Source organism: Peromyscus maniculatus, chromosome 7 (assembly GCF_049852395.1).
Source record: "Peromyscus maniculatus bairdii isolate BWxNUB_F1_BW_parent chromosome 7, HU_Pman_BW_mat_3.1, whole genome shotgun sequence".
NCBI classification, from domain to species: Eukaryota; Metazoa; Chordata; class Mammalia; order Rodentia; family Cricetidae; genus Peromyscus; species Peromyscus maniculatus.
The window spans coordinates 83,691,683-83,712,833 of record NC_134858.1 but is presented as its reverse complement, the minus strand read 5'-3'; the positions used below and the strand labels follow the sequence as shown (position 1 = coordinate 83,712,833).

General features: G+C 38.8%; 1 protein-coding gene across 1 annotated transcript in view; it reads right to left on the bottom strand.

Moving 5' to 3' along the window:
* Impg1 (interphotoreceptor matrix proteoglycan 1) overlaps positions 1-8,326 on the bottom strand; it is a 125,868-nt gene extending 117,542 nt beyond the window's left edge. Inside the window, exon 1 of the mRNA XM_076575593.1 lies at positions 8,260-8,326. Within this exon, the coding sequence (XP_076431708.1) occupies positions 8,260-8,326 (67 nt within the window). The remainder of the gene's footprint in view (positions 1-8,259) is intronic.
* Between the last annotated feature and the right edge of the window lie 12,825 nt (positions 8,327-21,151).

The following is a 21,151-nucleotide window of genomic DNA, read 5'->3' as shown; positions in this document are numbered from 1 at the left end:
AGAAAGAAAGAAAGAAAAGAAAAAACCCAATAAATCATGCTTCTTAAACTTAGTTGTATAGGTGAACTGCTCAGATAGCTTGAACAATTATTCCATTTTAGATCCTACCTTGAACTAATGAAATCAGAACCTTCAAAGCTTGAGTCCAGCATCGATGTTATTTTTTTCCCCCACTACTGAAAACCATTAGATGAACACCAGCAAAGGGAGAATGCCAGGGTAAGGCCTTATGGGAACCAGAGTTAAAAATCCCAGGGAGTGGCCGGGTGGTGGTGGCGGCGGCGGCGGCGGCGGCGGCGGCGGCGGCGGCGGCGGCGCACGCCTTTAATCCCAGCACTCGGGAGGCAGAGGCAGGCAGATCTCTGTGAGTTCGAGGCCAGCCTGGGCTACCAAGTGAGTTCCAGGAAAGGCGCAAAGCTACACAGAGAAACTCTGTCTCGAAAAACCAAAAAAAAAAAAAAAAAAAAAAAAATCCCAGGGAGTAGGCAAGAATAACATTAGCAAAAACTGGAAATAATTGAATTCTATCTGAAACAAAAGAGAGTGAGAGGCATGTGGGTAGACTCAGAGGCACTTTGAAGTAGGAAGAGACAGGTCAAATGATTTGAGTCTTCTCAACAGGTAGGAGGGGTGATGATGTAAAGGGGGTAGTCATCAAAGTGGTTTTGAGAATTAGTCTTCAGTGAGGGTTGTTACAGGAGATACCTCACTAAAAGCTCTAGCACTTTGAGGCAGACCCTGCAATCATAGTTCCTATTTTATAGGCAAGGAAACTGTAAAAGTGAGTAATACGTGACATTGAGCAATTTGCTTGGGTCATGTAGTGAGCAAGAGAGTTGCTCTGTGAGGAGTTAAGTTCTGCTTCAGGGACTTTGCTCTTAACTGATCTATGGGCTCAGTTTTTAAGGAAGAGGGGCAGCAGGCTGTAGGCTTAGGGTAAGAGGGAGGATTGAACGTAATGGGGCTAGGGCACTGTTTCTCAACCTTCCTAGCATTGTGAGCCTTTAATACAGTTTCTCACCTTGTATTTTCCTTGCTACTTCATAACTGTAATTTTGCTACTGTTATGAGTTGTAATAATAAATATCTGTGCTTTCTGATGGTTTTAGGTGATCCCTGTGAATGGATCATTTGATCCCAAAGGTATTGTGACTTACAGGTTGAGAACTGCTGGGCTAGGGGTTACCAGAGAATCAGAGGGAATCAGAGGCAGTATGAAGATGGGGTAGCTTATTAGGTCCAGATAGGGCAGTAGTGCATGCATGTACTTCATGGAAGTCCTCTGCATTGTGGAGGCTCTCTACTAACAATGGCTAGCTTGAGAATGAGAATGTGTTTTCTCATGTGAGATAACGAAGCAAATGGGCTCAAAGGTCAGAGTAAGTTTCTCTTTCATGAACAAGACTGTTGAGAAAGATTCAAGAGATGTCTAGAGCATGTTGGGTTCACATGAAGCAAACTGATGAACTCCAGCAGAGAGAAAGAAATGACTCAAAAGAAATACTTCAGAATTTCCAGTTTCCAGAACTAAAACTGCATTGTAAACTTGGAGGAGAAGTTTTAGCGTTCTCATGGAGGGATAGTGTTATTTTGGTTTTTAAAGAACCTTTCCACGCTGTTGATACCCACCAGGCAAGTCATCACCTTTAGATACATGGCACAATTTAAGTAAGTTAATTGTAGGCATTTAAAATAGCACTATGAATTGTTCTTTGAGGAATTCAAAACAATGCAATTCTTTGAAAAGAATAAGAGTCCTAAAATAGGATCTTTCATGTTTAGGGTGGATCTGAAGGCTATTATGATCAGGATGGACTTGAAGGATGTGACCATCAGTTCTGAGATTAGTTGTAAAAACAGTTGATAGAAATGGCCCAGAACCATCTGTTCATTGTAACAGAGAAAATTCAGCTTTTGAATTAATAATAAAAAAAAAACACAGTAGTTCCACTCTTCAAGTTGTGGCAATACTATCATTGAATTAAATAGACACAAGAGAGAACTGGTCACAGCTCAGATCTTTTCCACATCAAATGAGTTTAGGAATATTATTTAGTAGTCTGTCTTAGGTTCCCAACCACAAATGAGCACATTGCCTGTTACCCATTGAACTCCTAAGAAGTAAGACTAATTAAGACCACTGTGAGCTCTTTGACAATGATTGCACAAAGCTAAGTAACTGCTAACATTTATTAGCTTGGTGACTATCAGCAAAATGTTTTGGTCAGGTCTGAACTGATCTGAGAGAACGATGAGTTAATCACAGTGCCAGTTTGTTTTGTAGTTCTGCCTTATTGAATGCAAATTGCTTGTAAATGCAGCAGGACAAACCTCAAGACAGGCACAGTAACCCAACGCGTGTCATTTTCTGTGCGGAATTAAAGCGCTTCTGAAGTAGAAACTTTTCATGAATTTTGAGGTTCTGACTTCTCTCCACAAAATTTCTTTTCACTTAGCTTGCTTAATTCTTCTGGGACAATTAGGGAAAGAGATAGAGGCTGCGGTGAAGAAATTGAAGGAGGGTGAACAAAGAAAACCATGTGGGAATGAACTCAGATGGTGAACGTAGAAAGACACTGTTTTCTCAAAACTGATTGTCCATAAGTGGGAGGTACTTCTCTGTGTATGCAAGGCCATGCTTAGAAGCAGTCTTACTGTTCTTAGCTCTTTGATGTTTTTGCCTCCATTCACTATGCTTGGAAGTAAAGTACAGTTTGGTAAAAGGATTCTCAATAAAGGATGATGGCAGTGCATGCTGCCGTTCCAGGGTCTATAGCAGCGTTCCATATGTGAATTCTCATTACCATGACTATGCCAGTCATGCCTGCCAGCTCACTGTGCACCTCTTGCCTCAGGCCTATCTCAAAGAACATGCCATCTTCCCTCATCCATATAGCCTCACCTGACTGGGTACCCTTGTTTTGTGAGGCTGGAATCCTAGTCTTGGGTGAAGCGATCTTAGCCTGTGAGCTGAGGCTACATGGTTGCTGAGGCTGTCCATTTTGGAAGGTTAAATCTCACATGGTTTTTGGAAGCTTTTCTTCCTTTCACACACAAAAAAATACAAAAAACAAAAACACAAATAAAACCCCTCCCAAACAAGCAAACAACAATGCCCCCCCAAAAAAAACAAAAAAGCAAAACCAACCAAACAAAAACACCAACAGAAAACCAAAAACTGATTTGTATTCATTCTTCTAAAGATTTGAAATCTCAGTTCACTTCCCAAAACTGCACAACTGTCTGTCCTATTCTTAAGCAAGAAGAGGTGGTGTGGGTGGAGACCTGTCACTCAGGAGTCTGAGGCTTCATCGTGCAATAGTGAGGTCAGTCCTTTTCTCATGCTTATTGCAAACACAAGTGCTGAAGTATAATGGAAACCTAGAAACTATGCTAAAAACAAAACAAAACAAAAACAAAAAACCCCCAAACACTTTGTTTCTGACATGAGTCATTTGGCAGCCGCATAAAACTTGCAAAAATGATCATGGCAGCAAGGTTCATAGGATCTGAGTTTCCAGGGATGCTTAGTATGCAAACAGAACTGATGCTTACAGATGATGGCCCCCAAACAGCAGGTGATGCTGGCTCTGTCTAACTAGCTTCCATATACAGTGGTTCTCTAGTGTGATCAGTGGTACAAAAGTAAGGGGTCACACAGCAGGAACTGCTTTTTATTTGTAAAAAAAATAATCTTGTAACTAACTTTAGACGTGTCATAATTGTTGGTTCAGTTGACCATTAACACCTTCAATTTACACAGCCTTGATGGCAGGGACATAAAACAAGTCTGCCTTAAAACTTTTTTGAGTTCCACTGTCCAGGTAGCTAAAGTTAATGGGACTGCCGTGGGGCAGCCATCTCAGGAGTACAAATGATGCTATGTTCTCTGCTAATGGAGTTCCAAGGAGGCAAAACGCCTTCCCGGATAATTTTATGAAATGAGAGTGTTCCCAGTAGTGTAGGATTATCAAGAAGTGGAGTATCTTCAAATGCAAATTTCCTGACATTTCCAGCTACTAAAATAATTATCCTACCTTGGTGGACTAATAATAACTTAGTTAAAGGTTTCATTTAATGTAATCAAATGTAATGCGCAAGGTATGCGCTAAGATAAACACCATTTCCATTCTAGGACTTGCCAAGGGAAGCTTTTCTCTCCCCTTCCTCCCACACGCTGAATGTCACAGGCGATGAATTGAAATTATTTATGTGAAATGAAAAGGTGAGTGCACAATTGTGCCTTGCATTCGTCAGATGAATTTGCACCCCCTCCCTTGTCAGGGACCCTTGCTGCTAAAGAAGTAACTAGTCTTTGAAACTTTGAATGGTCCTTTGTGCTGAAACAATTTCAGCTAGTGAATATTTTGAAGTCCACCCCCCACCTTTTTTTTTTTTTTTATTTCTATGGCAAGACCATATACAAAATCTGAAAAGCTTATAAGGAATCCTTTTGAACTATGGGCATACTTTTGAGTGTATTTTGTATATATCACATCTTTGAGTACACGGTGAACACACTGTGGAATTAGATTGAAAACAGTCACTGAAGGACATAAAAAACCCTTTGAAAAGCATTTTGTTGATAGAAATCAAATGCCATAAACCCCATTCAAGGACTGAGGAATCTGGATGCAGACATCCACGGCTAGGTCCCTGGTGGAGCGCTGGGAGTCTAATTAGTGAGAAAGAGGAGGGTTTATATGAGCGAGAATTGTTGAAACCAAGGTTGGATAAAGCACAGGGACAAATAACCAAATGAATGGAAACACATGAACTATGAACCAAAGGCTGAGGGGCCCCCAACTGGATCAGGCCCTCTGAATAGGTGAGACAGTCGATTGGCTTGATCTGTTTGGGAGGCATCTAGGCAGTGGTACCAGGTCCTGTGCTCATTGCATGAGTTGGCTGTTTGAAACCTGGGGCTTATGCAGGGACGCTTGGCTCAATCTGGGAAGAGAGGACTGGACCTGCCTGGACTGAGTCTACCAGGTCGATCTCAGTCCTCGGGGGTGGCCTTGATCTGGAGGTGGTGGGAATGGGGGGTGGACTGAAGGGAAGGGGAGGGGGGCAGGAAGGGAGAGAACAAGGGAATCTGTGGCTATTATGTAGAACTGAATAGTATTGTAAAATAAAAAAATAAAATAAAATTTAAAAAAATAAATAAATAAAATATGAGAAAATCCCCCCAAAAAAGCCATAAACTGTTCATATTTCTTTGAGCCAGTAATATTGTTTACTGAATTTATGCTAAGTCTTTAATGAGTGACTTACGTACAAGGGTATTTATTGCAATTCTGTGTGTAATAAAATAACTGAAAAAAACTTAGTTCTCCTTTGTTGGGTTTTTAAGAAAGCAAACCTTGACATATCTATTGAAACATTATGTAGACATTTAAGCAAGGCTAGTAAAAACCCTAGATAGCAATATAGAAATTCATATGATTTAATAAAGCTGCCAAAAGCCTGATATAAAATTGCTTGTAGTGTAAGAATAAACATGTAAAAATTAAATAAGCACACTAAGAAAAAGATCAAGAAAATACATAAAGGTGCCTATGGAGGTTGTGTTTTGATGAACACACAAGAGATAATTAAAAATATTTTTTCATTTGCAGGTGGTTATCAATCCATGATAGCTTCTGGGTTAGGGATGGGGACTTGTCCCTGGGATACAAATCATTCTTAAGGGCAATCTTCATGCCCAGCAGTAAATGACTAATACAAAACAAACTCAATGGTATCTTTAGAGGGTCTTTGTCTCATGAAATTTAGTCAGAGTATTTATTTATTTTGTTTATTTTTTAACTTTACAGGTCCTTTTCACATATATTATGGTTTATGGTTTTGTGTTTTAATGGGATTCCTATGTGTGTGAATGTGTGTGTTTCTTTGTCTATATTTGTTTCTCATGGTTTTTTTTTTTTTTGGCTCTTTTTCTTTTGTATGTTTGCTTATTCTGTCCTATTCTGGTGTTTTTGCTTTAAATCTAATTTTATTTTATTATCTTTTTTTTAGACACCTGTTTATTTTCTAACCAGAGACAGAAAGGTGTGAATTCCAATGGGAGAGGAGGTGGGGAGGATCTTGGAGGAGTCAGGGGAGGAGAAAATATAATCAGAACTGTATAAAAAAAATCTATTTTCTTTTTTAATTACAGATATTTTCTCTCATATATTACATCCTGATCTCAGTTTCCACTCCCTCCTATCCTCCCAGTCCCCCTTCCCCCACATCCCCTTTCTTCCAGGTCCATTCCCCCTCTTTTCTCTTGAGAAAGGGTAGGCCTCCCAGGGATATCAACCAACCATGGCATAACAAGTTACAATAAAACTAGGAACATTTCCTCATATTAAGGCTGGATGAGGCAACCCAGCATGAGGAAAAGGATCCCAAAAGCAGGCAAAAGAGTCAGAGACAGCCCCCGTTTCTACTGTTAGTAGTACCATAGGAACACCAAGCTATGCAGCCATAACATATATGCAGAGGAAATAGGTCAGATCCAAACAATCTCTCTGATTGTTGAAAACCAACCAACCAACCAGATTTTAATAAAAAAAAATAGAAAAAAGCTTTTTGTTTTAAAATTGTTGTCTTGTCTTCACAGAAGGAACTTGAATTTAGTGCAACATCCAATAGGTCCTTGTATCAAATTAGAACCCTTCCTTTTTTTCTCCAAGTTATCATTAGGTAAATATCCTCATGGTGGTAAATAAGTCACAAAAAGGAAACCAGATTAGCTGAAGACATACACTCCAGTCAAGATACAACTCATTTATCAAAAATATATGAAGTCCTTGTGGAGTAAAAAGAGTGTGTTAAGAAATTTCCTACGTAGTTAAAGCATACTGCCTCCCAGAACTAAGGTTAGAACAAACTGGAGGTTTGAGGTGTGCTTATTTCAGCTAACTTGCTGTATATAATTAAATGATTTGTAATTGTGTATAATATCTCATGAATGATGTATGAAATCAGAAAAAAGTTTAATCAATAAATGTAATTGATTAAATAAACAAAACTCAGAACTGATGTTCCTGGTCAGGATTATCAAACAGATAAACCAGTGTGTTTTCACCAGATAAAGCTCAGACTATCTTGGAATAGTATCTCTTGCTTCTAATTACAACCCTTAAAATAAATGTAAATATTATATATAGTTGATACTGCAAGAAAAGATAAACAAACTCCCTTTTTAGCTCCTATTGCTTTCAAGTAGTCAAACATGAAAGAAATTTGTATACAAATTTTCCCCAGATTTTTTTTCTATCTCCATGTCCAGCCACTGAGAAGTTGTATGTTTGTCAATGACTTACAGGATCACAGATACTTTATGTCTTACAAATATAACTACTTATGTCTTTATTCCCTAGACACCTTAAAACCAGATTTCAGTTAAAATCCACACTGTCCAAATATTTTAATTTTATCCTTAAAGAAAAAAAACTAACATTACTGATTTTTAATAACTTTTAGAGATGGAGTATTTGTGATTGGGCGTAACATTAAGACAAAGTCAAACTTTCTTCAATGGGTTTTGAAAAAAGCACTGTCTTCCCAAATAAACTTGTTTTATAGCTTGCTTTAGTTTCAAACTCAGTTAAGAACCATCAAAAGAACTGACGTCACCTAGAACTTTCACTTACATGCCTTCAAAACCAACCAAACACCTAAGCTGGTGGTTTTGCCCACTGGAGATGAATGGCACTTGCCACTTTCCAGGGGAGGTGACTCTAGTTTAATTGTGTATAGGCAAGAAATATATTTGATCTCATCATACTCCTCTTGAATATTAATTTCAATTTTAGATTCTGCCTTCTGCATTTGTATTTGAAGAACTGGTTTCATAGACCTACTAGAATTGATATTAATGATGAGAATTGTCATTAAATGTTTTAGAACAACAAATAAGATGCATTCATCTTTTCTATTTTATTAACACGAATTGCATTTATAACTGTAATAACATGAAATAGTTATTAGACCATTTCTGATAACCATTTATTCAGTCAAATAATCATCAAGCATTTTTAATACTGAAATTAAACAGTATTATGATTATATATGGCTTTGCACTTCTTGTATAAATGCCTCCCAACTTGTCATTCATTTTACTTTTTCTTTTGAAATAGAGTCTCACTAAATTGCCCAGGCTAGTCTTCTCCTGCTCCCGTCTTCCAATCCTGGGATTACAGGCACACACTTCTAAGCCTGGATTTAGAAAAGAAAATTGAAAACTAAACAAACGTTTAAATAACTTACCTTTAGTTCCTTGAACTTGGAGAAAAATCCAAAAAACAAAGATAGCACGTTTAATTTCCAAATGCATTCTGGTTTTGTATACTGGTAATTCTGAAAGATCACAGAACAATACCAAATAACATTTAAGGAAACAAAATGACTGAAATAAGGAGAATTATCAAATCTAGGTGCCTGCTAAGTACGGATGACCTCCATGGTTTATCCTACAGCAGGTGCTAATTCGTGAAGATGCTGGAAGCATGCCGGTCTCTGGAATAATCTGCTTATCTTCCCATCAAGTGTAATCCCTGCTCAGGGGCCAGCTGGAGTAGCCCTTATCTTATTGACCTCTGGAGGAACATCTGTCAGCCTGCTCTGGAACTCTGAATGCCACAGTGTTCTCAGACAGACTCCCTTCTCACTTACCTGTTATAGCAACACAGAGAGCTCTGGGAAGACCTTCCAAAAACAGAAGAGGCTGACAGTTGAGGTTTTAAAAGGACCTGCCCTAGGAACACCCACTGAGGGCTTCATTGCTAGCTATTCCTGGAGTGTAAGGTGTTTAGCACACTCTGCTCTCCACAGATAGCAGACCTGTCTCCACTCCCTTCTAGATCTGCTTTCTAGAAGATTTTATAGCTGGTATTAAATACAGGTGATTTTAAATCTGTCATGCACCAAATTCAAGGACTTAATACATTTCCTAAGGCCTGTGAAGAGTAACCACCTGCCTTCTATCGACTCTGTTCAAAAAACAAATACTTAAAAAATATTTATTTTTAATTATGTTTGTGTCAGTGGGATATATACAGATGTGTGCAAGTGCCTGTGGAATTCAGAAGAGAACATCAGATTCCCTGGAACTGAAATTACAGATAATTGTGAACTGCCTGATATGGGTGCTGGGAACAGAACTCTGGCAGAGCCATAAGCACTCCGGACCGCTGAACCATTTCTCTTGTCCCAAAAACAATCTTCCAGCCAATTCTTTTAACATTATCATCCATGCTTCTCTCTCCTCACGCCCTGACTCCCAGTGCTGAGACTGAACTCAGCGCCTCTATCAAGTTAGACAAGTGCTCTACCGCTGAGCTTCAGTTCCAGCCCTTGCTTGTACTTTGAAATAGTCTAATTCTATCACTAATTTGAAGTTTTCACTTCTGAGTGTTACCGCAAAACAGATATTAAGAATATCTCCCCTTCTGCACACAGCCTTTCCACTTAAGGAAGCATGTATTTGTCTTATCCTTCCAACCTTCTGCCTCAGTGTCATGTATTTTTAATTTTTTAAATATTTAGGGTTATGTCATTGTGGCTATGCACAGTACGTGTAGCTGAACCTTGAGGTTGCAGTAGGTGATACGTCTGAAGCTCTTAGGCATGTCCCCAGATTATCTATATATTCCAAAGTGCACTATAAGATAACTACTGTCTTTATAGACATAGGGTTTGAACTCAAAGTATCTGAGCCAAAAATCTATATTTAAAAATGTTTTAAAAAGTGGTACATGGTGTCGGGTGGTGGTGGCGGCGGCCGCGGCGGCGGCGGTGGCGGCACACGCCTTTAACCCCAGCACTCGGGAGGCAGAGGCAGGTGGATCTTTGTGAGTTCAAGCCCAGCCTGGTCTACAAAGTGAGATCCAGGACAAGCACCAAAGCTACACAGAGAAACCCTGTCTCAAAAAAAAAAAAAAAAGAAAAGAAAAAAGTGGTACATGGTAATTGTATATATTTATGGGTTACAGGGCAGTATTTTAACAATTCTTTATAATATAATACTCACATCAGGGGAATTGACATATTAATTTCCTTGGACATTTATCATCTTTTTGTGTGGGAAGCATTAAAAAAATCCTCTATACTAGTTGTTTTGAAATTACGTGATTAATTGTTGTCAGCCGTTGTTACCCTATTGTAGCATAGAACATTTGCTTACTTGTGCTCTGGATTCCCAATCATCTCTCTTAGAAGCCTTCTTGCTCTGCTTCCCAGTCTCCTTGACTGCTCTGCTGTCAGCTTTTATGAGAATTTTTTCTTTTTTGCGTCTGCAGGCAATCGATAACACAGTATTTGTCTTGCTGCCTGACTTACTTCTCTAACTTAATGTTTGTCAAACTTATCCGTGTTGCTTCAGATGATAGGATTTCACTCATTTTTTTTTTTTTTTTGGTTTTTTCAAGACAGGGTTTCTCTGTGTAGCTTTGCGCCTTTCCTGGAGCTCACTTGGTAGCCCAGGCTGGCCTCGAACTCACAGAGATCCGCCTGGCTCTGCCTCCCGAGTGCTGGGATTAAAGGCGTGTGCCACCAACGCCCGGCGGATTTCACTCATTTTAATATAAGAGAATGTATGCCCTTAATGTCTATCGTCTGTCCACATTGTCGAGTAGTTCTCTCTCTCTCTAAGTTCTGAAGCTGGAGAGTGGTTAAGAGTTAATCCTGCTCTTTCAGGGGACCAAAATTTGGTGCCCAGCACCAATGTTAGGTGGATAACAACTTTCCATAACTCCAACTCCATGGAATTCAATGCCTCTGACCTCCAAGGGCACTCACACTAATACACAAGTGCAAGCACACATACCTGTAAAAATTAGTAATTTTTAAAAGTTCTTTGTTTTATACACAAAAGCAATAAATTATCTTCCATGTACTCAAAATGTGCAAATTTTCCCACCACAGTCCAACTCTTCAGATAGCCTGTCTTGCCTGCCCTTCTGAGTCCCTGTGATCTAAATTGTCTAATTTCTTATCATTGTTCATCGTTGTTCGCAACTGGGGTCCTCCATGTATACTCATCATGGAATGTCTTTCCACCTCTCTCCTGTATTGGGTCCTTTGTCTTCTATACTTGTATTTCTTTTCCTTAATTTAATTTAATTAGTTAATTTCTTAATTTAAGCCCTTCTTTTAGAAGGTCCATTAGAACTGGAAGCTTGTGGAAGAGAAATGAAAGATTTTTCACACTTAAATGTTTCCTATCTCCCCTTAATTCAAAGTTTGAATTGATATAAAGCTCTAGGTTGGAGATAACATTCGCTTAGAATGATGAAGGCATCTACTGAAGTAATTCTAAAAGGTTCTTACTATTACTTCCTTTTCTCATTGTCTTTTGTGTCCTCATACTTAAAATCCTTTTACACTTTCTTTTTCTTGCAGATATCCAGAGGTAATAGAGTATAGTAGGTGTTTAGTTCTCTTTAGCTATAAATTATTGTGGTGCTATTTAAAGAAAACTGTCTTCCAGTATGATACATATTGCAGCACTTCTGAAAACTAGATATGAAATGGGGTGGAAGGGGAGTTTACTGTTAGATACCCATGTCCGGGAACAATGACATGGGGCACAATAGAGTAGCACATATACCTATATAAATATCTCTAGTAGTATATTCATGGGGCTGGAGAGCTGGTAAGAGCTAATCAAACTTGTTTCTCTTTGCTGAAGAGTTCTGTTATGCTCCTATTTCCTATCCTGTTGTAAAATGTTATGTTCTATTTTTTTTTTAGGAAATCAGCAATAATTTTAAATTATGAAAACAATTTCCATATAATAGGTTTTTTAATGAAACACATTCCCCTAAGGAAAATATTGTGTAGGCTTATTTTTCTGTAGGTGTTTCTTAGGTCATATGTCATGGATATGAATATACAGATGATTATTTTGAAATGACAGGTATTTAGAAATTTCCCTTGATTTCAGTACCTTAAGATTCCCTCACCCCCATTTTTTTAATTAAAAATTTAGAAACTAAGGTTGACAGCTGCCACTTAGGAAGCAAACAAGAATGATAAACATTCATAATCCTTGAAACAATGCTTTTGGAGGCATCAGGTTCTTCTCTAAGTACTGTGTATTTAATTATGGGTCACTGCAATTAATCCAGAGGTGCTTCTTCAAGCTGGTTGACTGCCAACTGTAATTACATATTCTTAAAGAGGTAAGCTTTCTCCCTCAACTTCTGGCAGAATTTCAGTGATGCATTTAAAATGTACAAGGTAAGGTGAAAAAGTCAAATGTATTCCTTCATCAGCAATCAGTAGACACACATGAGATATGATTACTAAAATGAATCAGTAAATATGAATGTTGTTAACCAAAATAGATAAAATTTTTGAGTTCCTACCGACTAATGGAATCACAGCTAGGTAACTTATGATATCTCGCCAGTACCCTTATGAGTAAACTTCTAGTTTTATTTCCATATTACTGAGATGGAAACAGAGGACTAGCAATGGTAAGTGGACCATCCAAAAATGTAGCTAGTAAATGTGAAGCAGAGTCTGTAACTGAGATCTAAGTCCAAAGCTCACTTTGCCTTTGCTGTTCCTCAGTCTGTTCCTGTTACAGTGAAAGTTTGCTGAGACAACAACCAACACACTGGACAAATGAGCAACACAGAGCAAGATTGAAGCCATTCAAAACGCAAGGTTATGTCTGAAATTCTCTGTTGGCGTTGGCTGTTCCTTCACACTGCATGATTAGTTTGATCTTAGGCAGGGTAGCTATGTAAGAATCTGAGATGCTTTGTCTCTGAAACTGTGCTATTTTCTTTTAGGTAGAAGGACAATGACTCCAAGTGGCCTCAGATCCTCTCTGTCTACATTGTTAACTATTGTTTTGTTTTTCTATTTCAGAAAGGTAAAGAGGATTCTTGAAGAATTTCCATGATCAGAATGTGTAGGGGAAATGCTCCTAGAAGGAACTAGTCCCAAATGTGTGTGTGTGGGGGGGGGGCAGGAGGTGCAGTTCTTCTGTACCCTGAGATTGCATATGTGATCTGGAATAAATATTACCTCTAACAAACCCAACACGATCAACTATACCTCTGGACTGAATTCTTGCTGTCTTTGATAGTATAAGATTTACCCTGCCTGACTCAGAGGATTTCTTCCTTATTAGCAGCAGTCAGGTCTCTTGGAGGGGAGAGACAAAATGTGGAAACACATAGGCAGCTCTCTTTGGAATGTCAGCAGACATTTCTACTTTGAGTGCATCTTCTAAATCCATCCATCCAGGCTATTAGCTGAAGACTACGGGACTGATTAGAAAGGGCTATTTCAAGTATAAGGTGGGGAAGGTTCAAACTCTGCCAAACTCTGACTGTACTAAGGCAGAAGTAGGGGAGGTGATTGTAAGTCTGTAATATGGCAGCTTTGGTGGGAATGACTTATGATGTGAGTCCCGTGTCTTTGCTCACTCTTTACATTCTCAGAGAAGTCTTATTGAATGAATCCTGGTATGGGAGTGCTTGAATGATCCTATTCTTTGTGAAGGCGAAACAGCTCACTCTTCCTTCTAGTGTTGGGAACATTAAGGCTTTTCTCCATTGTGCTTCCCATTTCTCTTCAAGCCTTCAGCAAGACATATCATGACTTCAGAATAAACAGAGCTATTATTTCTGTGTAAAACAGAGATGAACATGACAAAGGTGGACAAGCAAGCAAAAAAAAAATCTGCTTAGGGGATCAACAAGATGTTACCAGATGTGATACCCTCTATATATGATTTAAAAGGTTGTGATAAACAATGCACATTCTTCATTCTTTTTTTTTTTTGTTTGTTTTTCGAGACAGGGTTTCTCTGTGTAGTTTTTGTGCCTGTCCTGGATCTCGCTCTGTAGACCAGGCTGGCTCCAACTCACAGAGATCCACCTGGCTCTGCCTCCCGAGTGCTGGGATTAAAGGCGTGCGCCACCACCGCCCAGCTTAATAATGCACATTCTAAGCACAGAGAGTTTCAACAGTAACTTGAATTTTATTAGCATTAAAACCCAGCTGCAATGGTTCAGTGAACAGTCAGCTGTGGACAGAAGAAGGTAAGTGCTTGGCTGGATGTATCTCAGTAGCAGAACTCTTGCTCAGCATGCATGGGCTCTGGTTTTGATCTTCAACACCTCCTACCCCCTGCCCCCCAAATGAGGAAATACTCTTGGATTTGTGACAGAAAGGAAGTCACAACCTTTAGAGACCATTTCAGTTGCACAGGAGGAAAAAAGTTTTTATAGTAGATTACAGAATAATTTGGTAGTGAAAAGGGGCCATCAAATGAGACTTAAAAAGTACAGTCTGGCAGTGAAAAAAAGAGAGAGAGAGGAAATAATCTTGCTATGCTGTTTAGGGGAAAAACAAATTTTTGGTTTAAGAATGATCAGAATCAGAGCAGGGGACATGGTTGAATAGTGTTTGTGGTAGAACTAAAAAGGGGAGAGAGAGAGAGAGAGAGAGAGAGAGAGAGAGAGAGAGAGAGAGAGAGAGAGAGAGAGAGAGAGAGAGAAAGAAGAAGAAGAAGAAGAAGAAGAAGAAGAAGAAGAAGAAGAAGAAGAAGAGAAGAGAAGAGAAGAGAGAGAGGAAGGATGGAAAAGAGAGAGGGAGAAAGAGAGGAGAGAAGAAATTAGAGCACAAGATTTAATTTGTATAACTTTACCAGAGAGTTTCTAAATTGCTTCATTTGTGTGTGGCTTAGTACTATTGGACTGGATGCAGCAGTTTACAATCTGAAAGTGACAATACAGGAATAATATTGCCAATTCAGCATCTTTCAAGTCGATGCCAGCCAAAGGGTATTAGTGAGACACTTTTATCATAATAATGAGCATTGTTGAAAACTCAGACACTTTAGATACTCTTCTTAAAGTTGTTCCTTCACCATATTAGCCAGGTGTCACTATGTGGCACTGAAGAAATAGAAACTTTAGCAGGCAGAGTAGTTCTGAGGACCTCACACTAAGGAGTTATCCAAGTTTAGACTCTCAGCATCAGTTGGAATTATTACTTAGTAACTGTCAATTAAGATAGTAAGTGACACTCAGGTCCTGGAATGGGAATCCATGCTGTCTGTAGGGTGGTACCTGCTTCTTACTTTAACACATTGGTGTGTGCCTTTGTTCACTACTGAATTTGACTTGAACTGTAGGTATAAACTGCTTGTGATCAAAGCAAACATCAATGAGTGGAGGAAATAATTGACTTTAATAGCAATAATAATAATAATAATCACCCACACAGAAGATAAGATAGCGATTAGTGTCTTCAATAATCTTTATTTTCAGTTAACGTAAGTTTTAAAACTATTAGCCAAATGAAGGATAGAGAAAGCATAGACATGCATTGGTCAAATTAGTGGCTTTGTTTTATTCATTCTCCATAAATTTCTTTTCCTTAAATTAAAGAGCAATAATCTTTTATGTTGACATGCAAAGTCATGGGTCTTCTTATGGTATCTTCAGTCATGTGCAATTGTACTTTATTTTCAAATATTCCCCTACCTACTACCCTCCCCTGTCCCCTGCCATTCTCCATTGCTGGTTCCCCTTTTCCCCTGTCTGCTTTCTTATTACATATAATTCATTACTCTCATCATTTCCTATACTTAATTTATTTTAATTAATATATTTTTAATTTCAATTTTAATTTTCATTTATTCTTCTTCATGCAGTACCTACTGCAGTTTCCTCTCCCTCCACATCTCCAAGTTCTCTACCACATCCCCTCTCCCTCAGATCCACTGCTCCTCCATTTCCCTTCAGAAAAGATCAGGCCTCCTAGGGATCTCAAAATAAAATGGCATAACAAGATGCAATAAGACTAGGCAGAAATCCTCATATGAAGACTGGATAAGGTAACCCAGTAGAAGGAAAAGGATCCTAAGCACAGGCAAAAGAGTCAGAGACACCCCAACTCCCACTGTTAGGAGTCCCATAAAATCCCCAAGCTAAACAATCATAACATGTATGTGGAGAACCTAGCAGAGACTCATGCAGGCTCCATGATTGCCGCTTCAGTCTCTGTGAGCCCTTATGAGCCCAGGTTAGTTGATTCTCTGGGGTTTTTGTGGTATCCTCCACCCTTCTGGCTTCTACAATCCTTCCTCCCGCTCTTTTGTGGGATTCCTCTAGCTCCACCTGATATTTGGCTGTGGGTCTCTGCACATGCTCCCATCAGCTGCCAGAGGAATCTCGGTTCTGTTTCTGTGATTTGTGGTTTTGTTATCTTGACTGTAATATGTCATGTAGAGGATCTTCTCTGGACATTTCTGTTTAGGGTTCTAAATGCTTCTAGTGTTTGAATGTCTATTTCTTTTTTATGTCTAGGTCATATTTGTCATCATTTTGAATAGATTTTCTACACCTTTATTCATTACTTCAGTTACTCCAATCATCTCTCCCTTGTGCACACTCCAGCCTGTAGCAGTCCCTTGATGTATGTATCTGCTGGTTTGTCATTTCGTCACCCAGCCCTCCTGAACTCCAGTTGCCTCTTTGGGCCTTCTTTCACCCAGAGGCAATGGCAGGTCCAGCCAAAGCTCCCTGACCTGTGCTTATTTCCAGAAATCAAGGTCCTTGGGTAGCTCAGCTTTAAACAATAAAATCCTTCTTTAGATGGTACCTGATAGCTCCTCTCCAACTCAAATAGTGTGACAAATAGATTTTTCTCTCTGTAGCTGACCTGTCTGCCAGAGGAATCACTGTCACACTGAACCCTAAAATTGAATTTGGGGCTTGTCAGAATTGTGTCCTTGTCTGAGGGTACGGCTGCCTGGCTTTCACCTGGCTTTGCTGTTTGATTCTCCTCTGCTAGGGACCAGTGCAGCAGAGGCCATGTTCACTTGCTTTTCTACGTTGTACATGGACTGTTTTCCACTATCCTTTCACTCCTTCGAGGATTTCCAAAGCTTTCCCTCTATTTCTGTCTTTAGGATAAAGTTTATTTTTCTTCTTCTGAATCTCTCCTCTGCTTGATTTACAGGCAGCCTAGAGTCCACCACCTTACCTGAAAGTCAGTGGCTTGGTAATTAGTTAATGGATATTGGAAATAGGCCCTCAATTAGATTAGTGGTAAATAAGAAGTTTAATTTATTAAAGCATCTTAGACACACTTTGCCCTAGCATGAGTCCAGTGTGTCAGTCTTGGCTTTTAGGATGCAATTGGAGGCTTGATCTTCCATCACTGGTCATCTCTTTGGAGATTTCTGGCTGCCTCATAAAGGTTATTTGGAGGCTGGTGGTACCATTGATGTAGAGTGTGGCTGGAAAGGTCTCAATCTTTAAGAGTAAAAGGGGATTTCACTGGGCTTACAGAATAGACCATGTGGCCTATTTGTGTGGTGTTTACTAACATATACTAATTTTAGCTTGTGTATCTGGAAAAAAAATTATGAGCTTTTTTCTTTTGCTAAAACTGATAAGGCTGAGTGCCCATAATATTCTACTAAAATATGTTTATTTGTATTTAACCCAGTTTTCTGAGATCGGTTAAAAATACAGCTTTGTGAGTTCTCTCTGTACATTAACTTTCCATTCTTTCAAAGAACTGCTCCTCTTAGAAATCCTTTTTGATATTTCTAACCTGGAGCTCCTGCTCAGTTTCCATCACTCTTCTTTTTTATTTTACTGAGCAAACAGGTTTAGTTGGCCATTTCTTGAGATCCCTTTGTCTTCCATCATCAACATTCAGCCATCAATCATTAACCTGAATTTGGTGTTTATTTAGTAAGTGCATGCTTTATTTAATATACCACTGTACAAATGTACATCCACAATGGAAGAATTGAATTTTTTTATCAAGTGTGCAAACATTATGTAAATGATATATTATATATACCATTTTGAAAGTTGTATCCTTGGCCAACATTATGTTTTTGAGATTCAGCCATAAATTTACATTAATAATAAAATCTGTGTAGTATTTAATAACTACCCTTGACTTTATTCTCTTTTGGTGGGTTTATACCAATTTCTGTCCTCACTAATTATACATGAAAAGTTTCTGTTTTTCACACTAATGCCAACACTTGAATTGTTTTACTTTTTGGTTTTGCCAAAGTAATTATTTTAAAATGACTTCTCATTGTGACTTTAATTTGTATTTCCCTCATAGCCAATAAAACAGTACATTTCACATGTTTATTAGCTATTAATTTGCTTCATTTTCGAATCGTGTATTTTTATATTTTGCTCCCCTGTCTTTACATTTTGAATGAATGCCTCCTCCTATTTCTCTGCTGCTTTGTAGGGCCACTTCTGTATTATGTTGTTGTTTTCTGTTCTATGTTGGTTCATTGGTTTAGTGGTTGGTTTATATGTATGTACTACATCTTGAATGCATGATATATTCTAATTTTATGACAATTAACATCTATAGAAAATAGAAGTCTTAGACTTGAGTTTTAATAAATTTTGCTGTCTAATAGGGAAAATTTCTCAGTATGTCTTTCAAAGTATCTGTAGACATATTTAGCTTATTGCCCTTCTATATTAGGAAAATTTGAGGACCATTATGTGAAAGTCATGAAAACCCTGAGATATTTCTTCTCATTATATTTGGTTTGAATTATGAACCAAGTTAGATAGAATTCACTCTTTAAAATCTTAAGTCTTCTTTTTCTTAAATGTAATGTATGTACATTTTCTGTCTCCTCAGTTTATTTAGGAGGCCTTTCCCCACTCTTCTATTGACCCTGGTTTGTGTGTCATAATTATGAACGGCTTCTAAAACAATTGAGCAAGGCTCGTATGAACTTACAGAGACTGAAGCAGTAATCACAGGGCCTACAGCAGTCTGCACTAAGTCCCTTGCACATAGAGCTTTCAGTTTAGTATTTTTATGGGACTCCTGATTATGAGAACAAGTGGGTTTCTGATTCTTGTGCCTGCTCTTCGGGATCTTTCATTTTTCTGTTGTCTTGTCTTGTTCAACTTCAATATGATTTTTTTTGTTTTATCTTATTATATTTTATTTTGTTATGTTTTGTTGTTGTCTCTCAGAAGCCTGTTCTTTTCTAATGAGAGACAGAAAGGGAGTAGATCTGGATGAGGGAGAAAGTGTGGAGGAACCGGGATGAGCAGAGGGAGGGAAAACTGTATTCAGATCATATTGTATGAGAAAAGAATCTATGTTTAATAAAAAGGTGGCAGAAAATCTACAACTGGATAATGTTTAGAGAGTGAGAGACTTGGGAGTTCTTAGTCCTAAATGTGATGTCTTCCTCAAAGCCCTCCCTGAAAGGTTCAGAGACCTATGTGGAAGAAGAAGCAGAAAGGTTTTAAGAGCCAGAGGTGATGGGTCTCCAAGAAAACATTGTTTTCTAGACACAACAGGACTGATGCACATACCAATTCACAGAGTCTGTGGCAGCATGCACAAGACTTGACAGATTTAAGCCTAACTGGATCTCAGTGCTGATGAGAAGGAAGTGAACATGAGATACCATCCCTAACCAAGAAGCTATTTGTAATTGATATGTGTAGGCAAAAGGAAAATCAGTTTTCTCCAGTGTAATATCATCGAGTATATTAACTACACACCAGTTAACCACACTCCAGGGCAGGTCCCAGTGCCCAGGAATAGTTGGTCAATACAAAACAAATCCAATGGTTTTCTTTGTTTGCTTGTTTATTTTGTGGACTTTTTGTTTTGTTTTAATTTTATTGTTTTTTGTTTGTTTGTTCTGATTTTAATTTTTGTGGGTTTTAATTTTTTGAGAGGGAGAGGGAGGTAAGAGGAGAGAGAGAAAGAGGGAGGGAAGGGAGAGAGAGAGAGGGAGGGAGGGGGGAGAAAGGGGGGAAGGAGGGAGGGAGAGGGAGCAAGCATAAAGTTGGGTGGGAAGGGAAGTAGGGAGAATCTGGGAAGAGTTTGGAGAGGGTAAAACATGCTCAAAATGTGTTGTATGAAAAAAAATTGTTCAGTTTTGATACTATAATTTAATGACAGCATTTCTCTCTTCCCTTTCCACCTACGAAACCCTCCCATAAGCCTCTCCCCACTCTCTTCCAAATTCACGGCCACCTTTTCTTCATGAATTGTTATTGCATGCATACATATATTTGTATATACATACACACATATATAACCTGTGAATCCATATAATGTTACTTATATGTATTTTTTCAGGGGTGACCATTTGGCTCTGGACAAACAATTGGTGTGCCCCTCCCTGGGGACTGCTCCCAGCTTTCTTCAGCTGCCCGTAGTTCTTGTATGCTTGAGGCCTCATGGCTTTCTCTCCATACAATTTGGCATGTTCATTGATGTCCTCCTTGTTCAGCTCATGTTAGGGCAGTCATGCTTCTGATGTTGCTAGGAGACACAATCTCACAGCAAACTCCCCCATCATCTGATTCTTACAATCCTTCTGACTCTTCTTCCTCAGTGTTCCCTGGGCCTTAGTCATGGGAATGATTTGTAGATGTATCCACTGGGACTGGGCTCCACAACAGACAGAAGGGAAAAAAAAGGACCTAAAAATTTATCAGGGTCCTGGGCTCAATGGCACCAGGAAAACAAAACGCAAATGCCAGCAACATGAATAAAGTGAAATAAAGAATGTGTGAAGTCAAACTTTTGCTTTTCTGGAACTGCTGGCTACCCTCATGGTTACAGGATGGTACTCTTGACATTCTGCCTTCTGGTACTCAGGCAGAATGTCAAGAGTGAGTTTCATGAACTGTTATTGAGAATCCTCTAGGGTTCTATGGAATCCCTACTCACCTTGAAAACTGATAGTTTTGCATTCACAGGAGTATTCCTGTCTCACCTCTTGTGGAATCTATGGTAGTATTCACCTCTTACTAAGTTTGTAGCATGGGGATCTGTTGTAGATGCTAGAGAGGCCAAAGAAATACTTTGACCAAATTTCTTCATACTGTCTCAAGCCTCTATTGAAATAATCAGACCAGAAGACAGTCTTGATCACATATTAATATTAAAGTGCTGAGTGTCTTCTTGGTATGTTTTTTTTTGTATGTATGTGTGTGTGTGTGTGTGTGTGTGTGTGTGTGTGTGTGTGTGTGTGTGCTAACTTGACACAAGCTAGAGTCATCAGAGAAGAAGGAGCTTCTCTTGAGGAAATGTCTTCATGAGTTCCAGCTGTAAGGAATTTTCTCAATTTGTGATCAATGGGAGAGGGCCCAGCCCATGG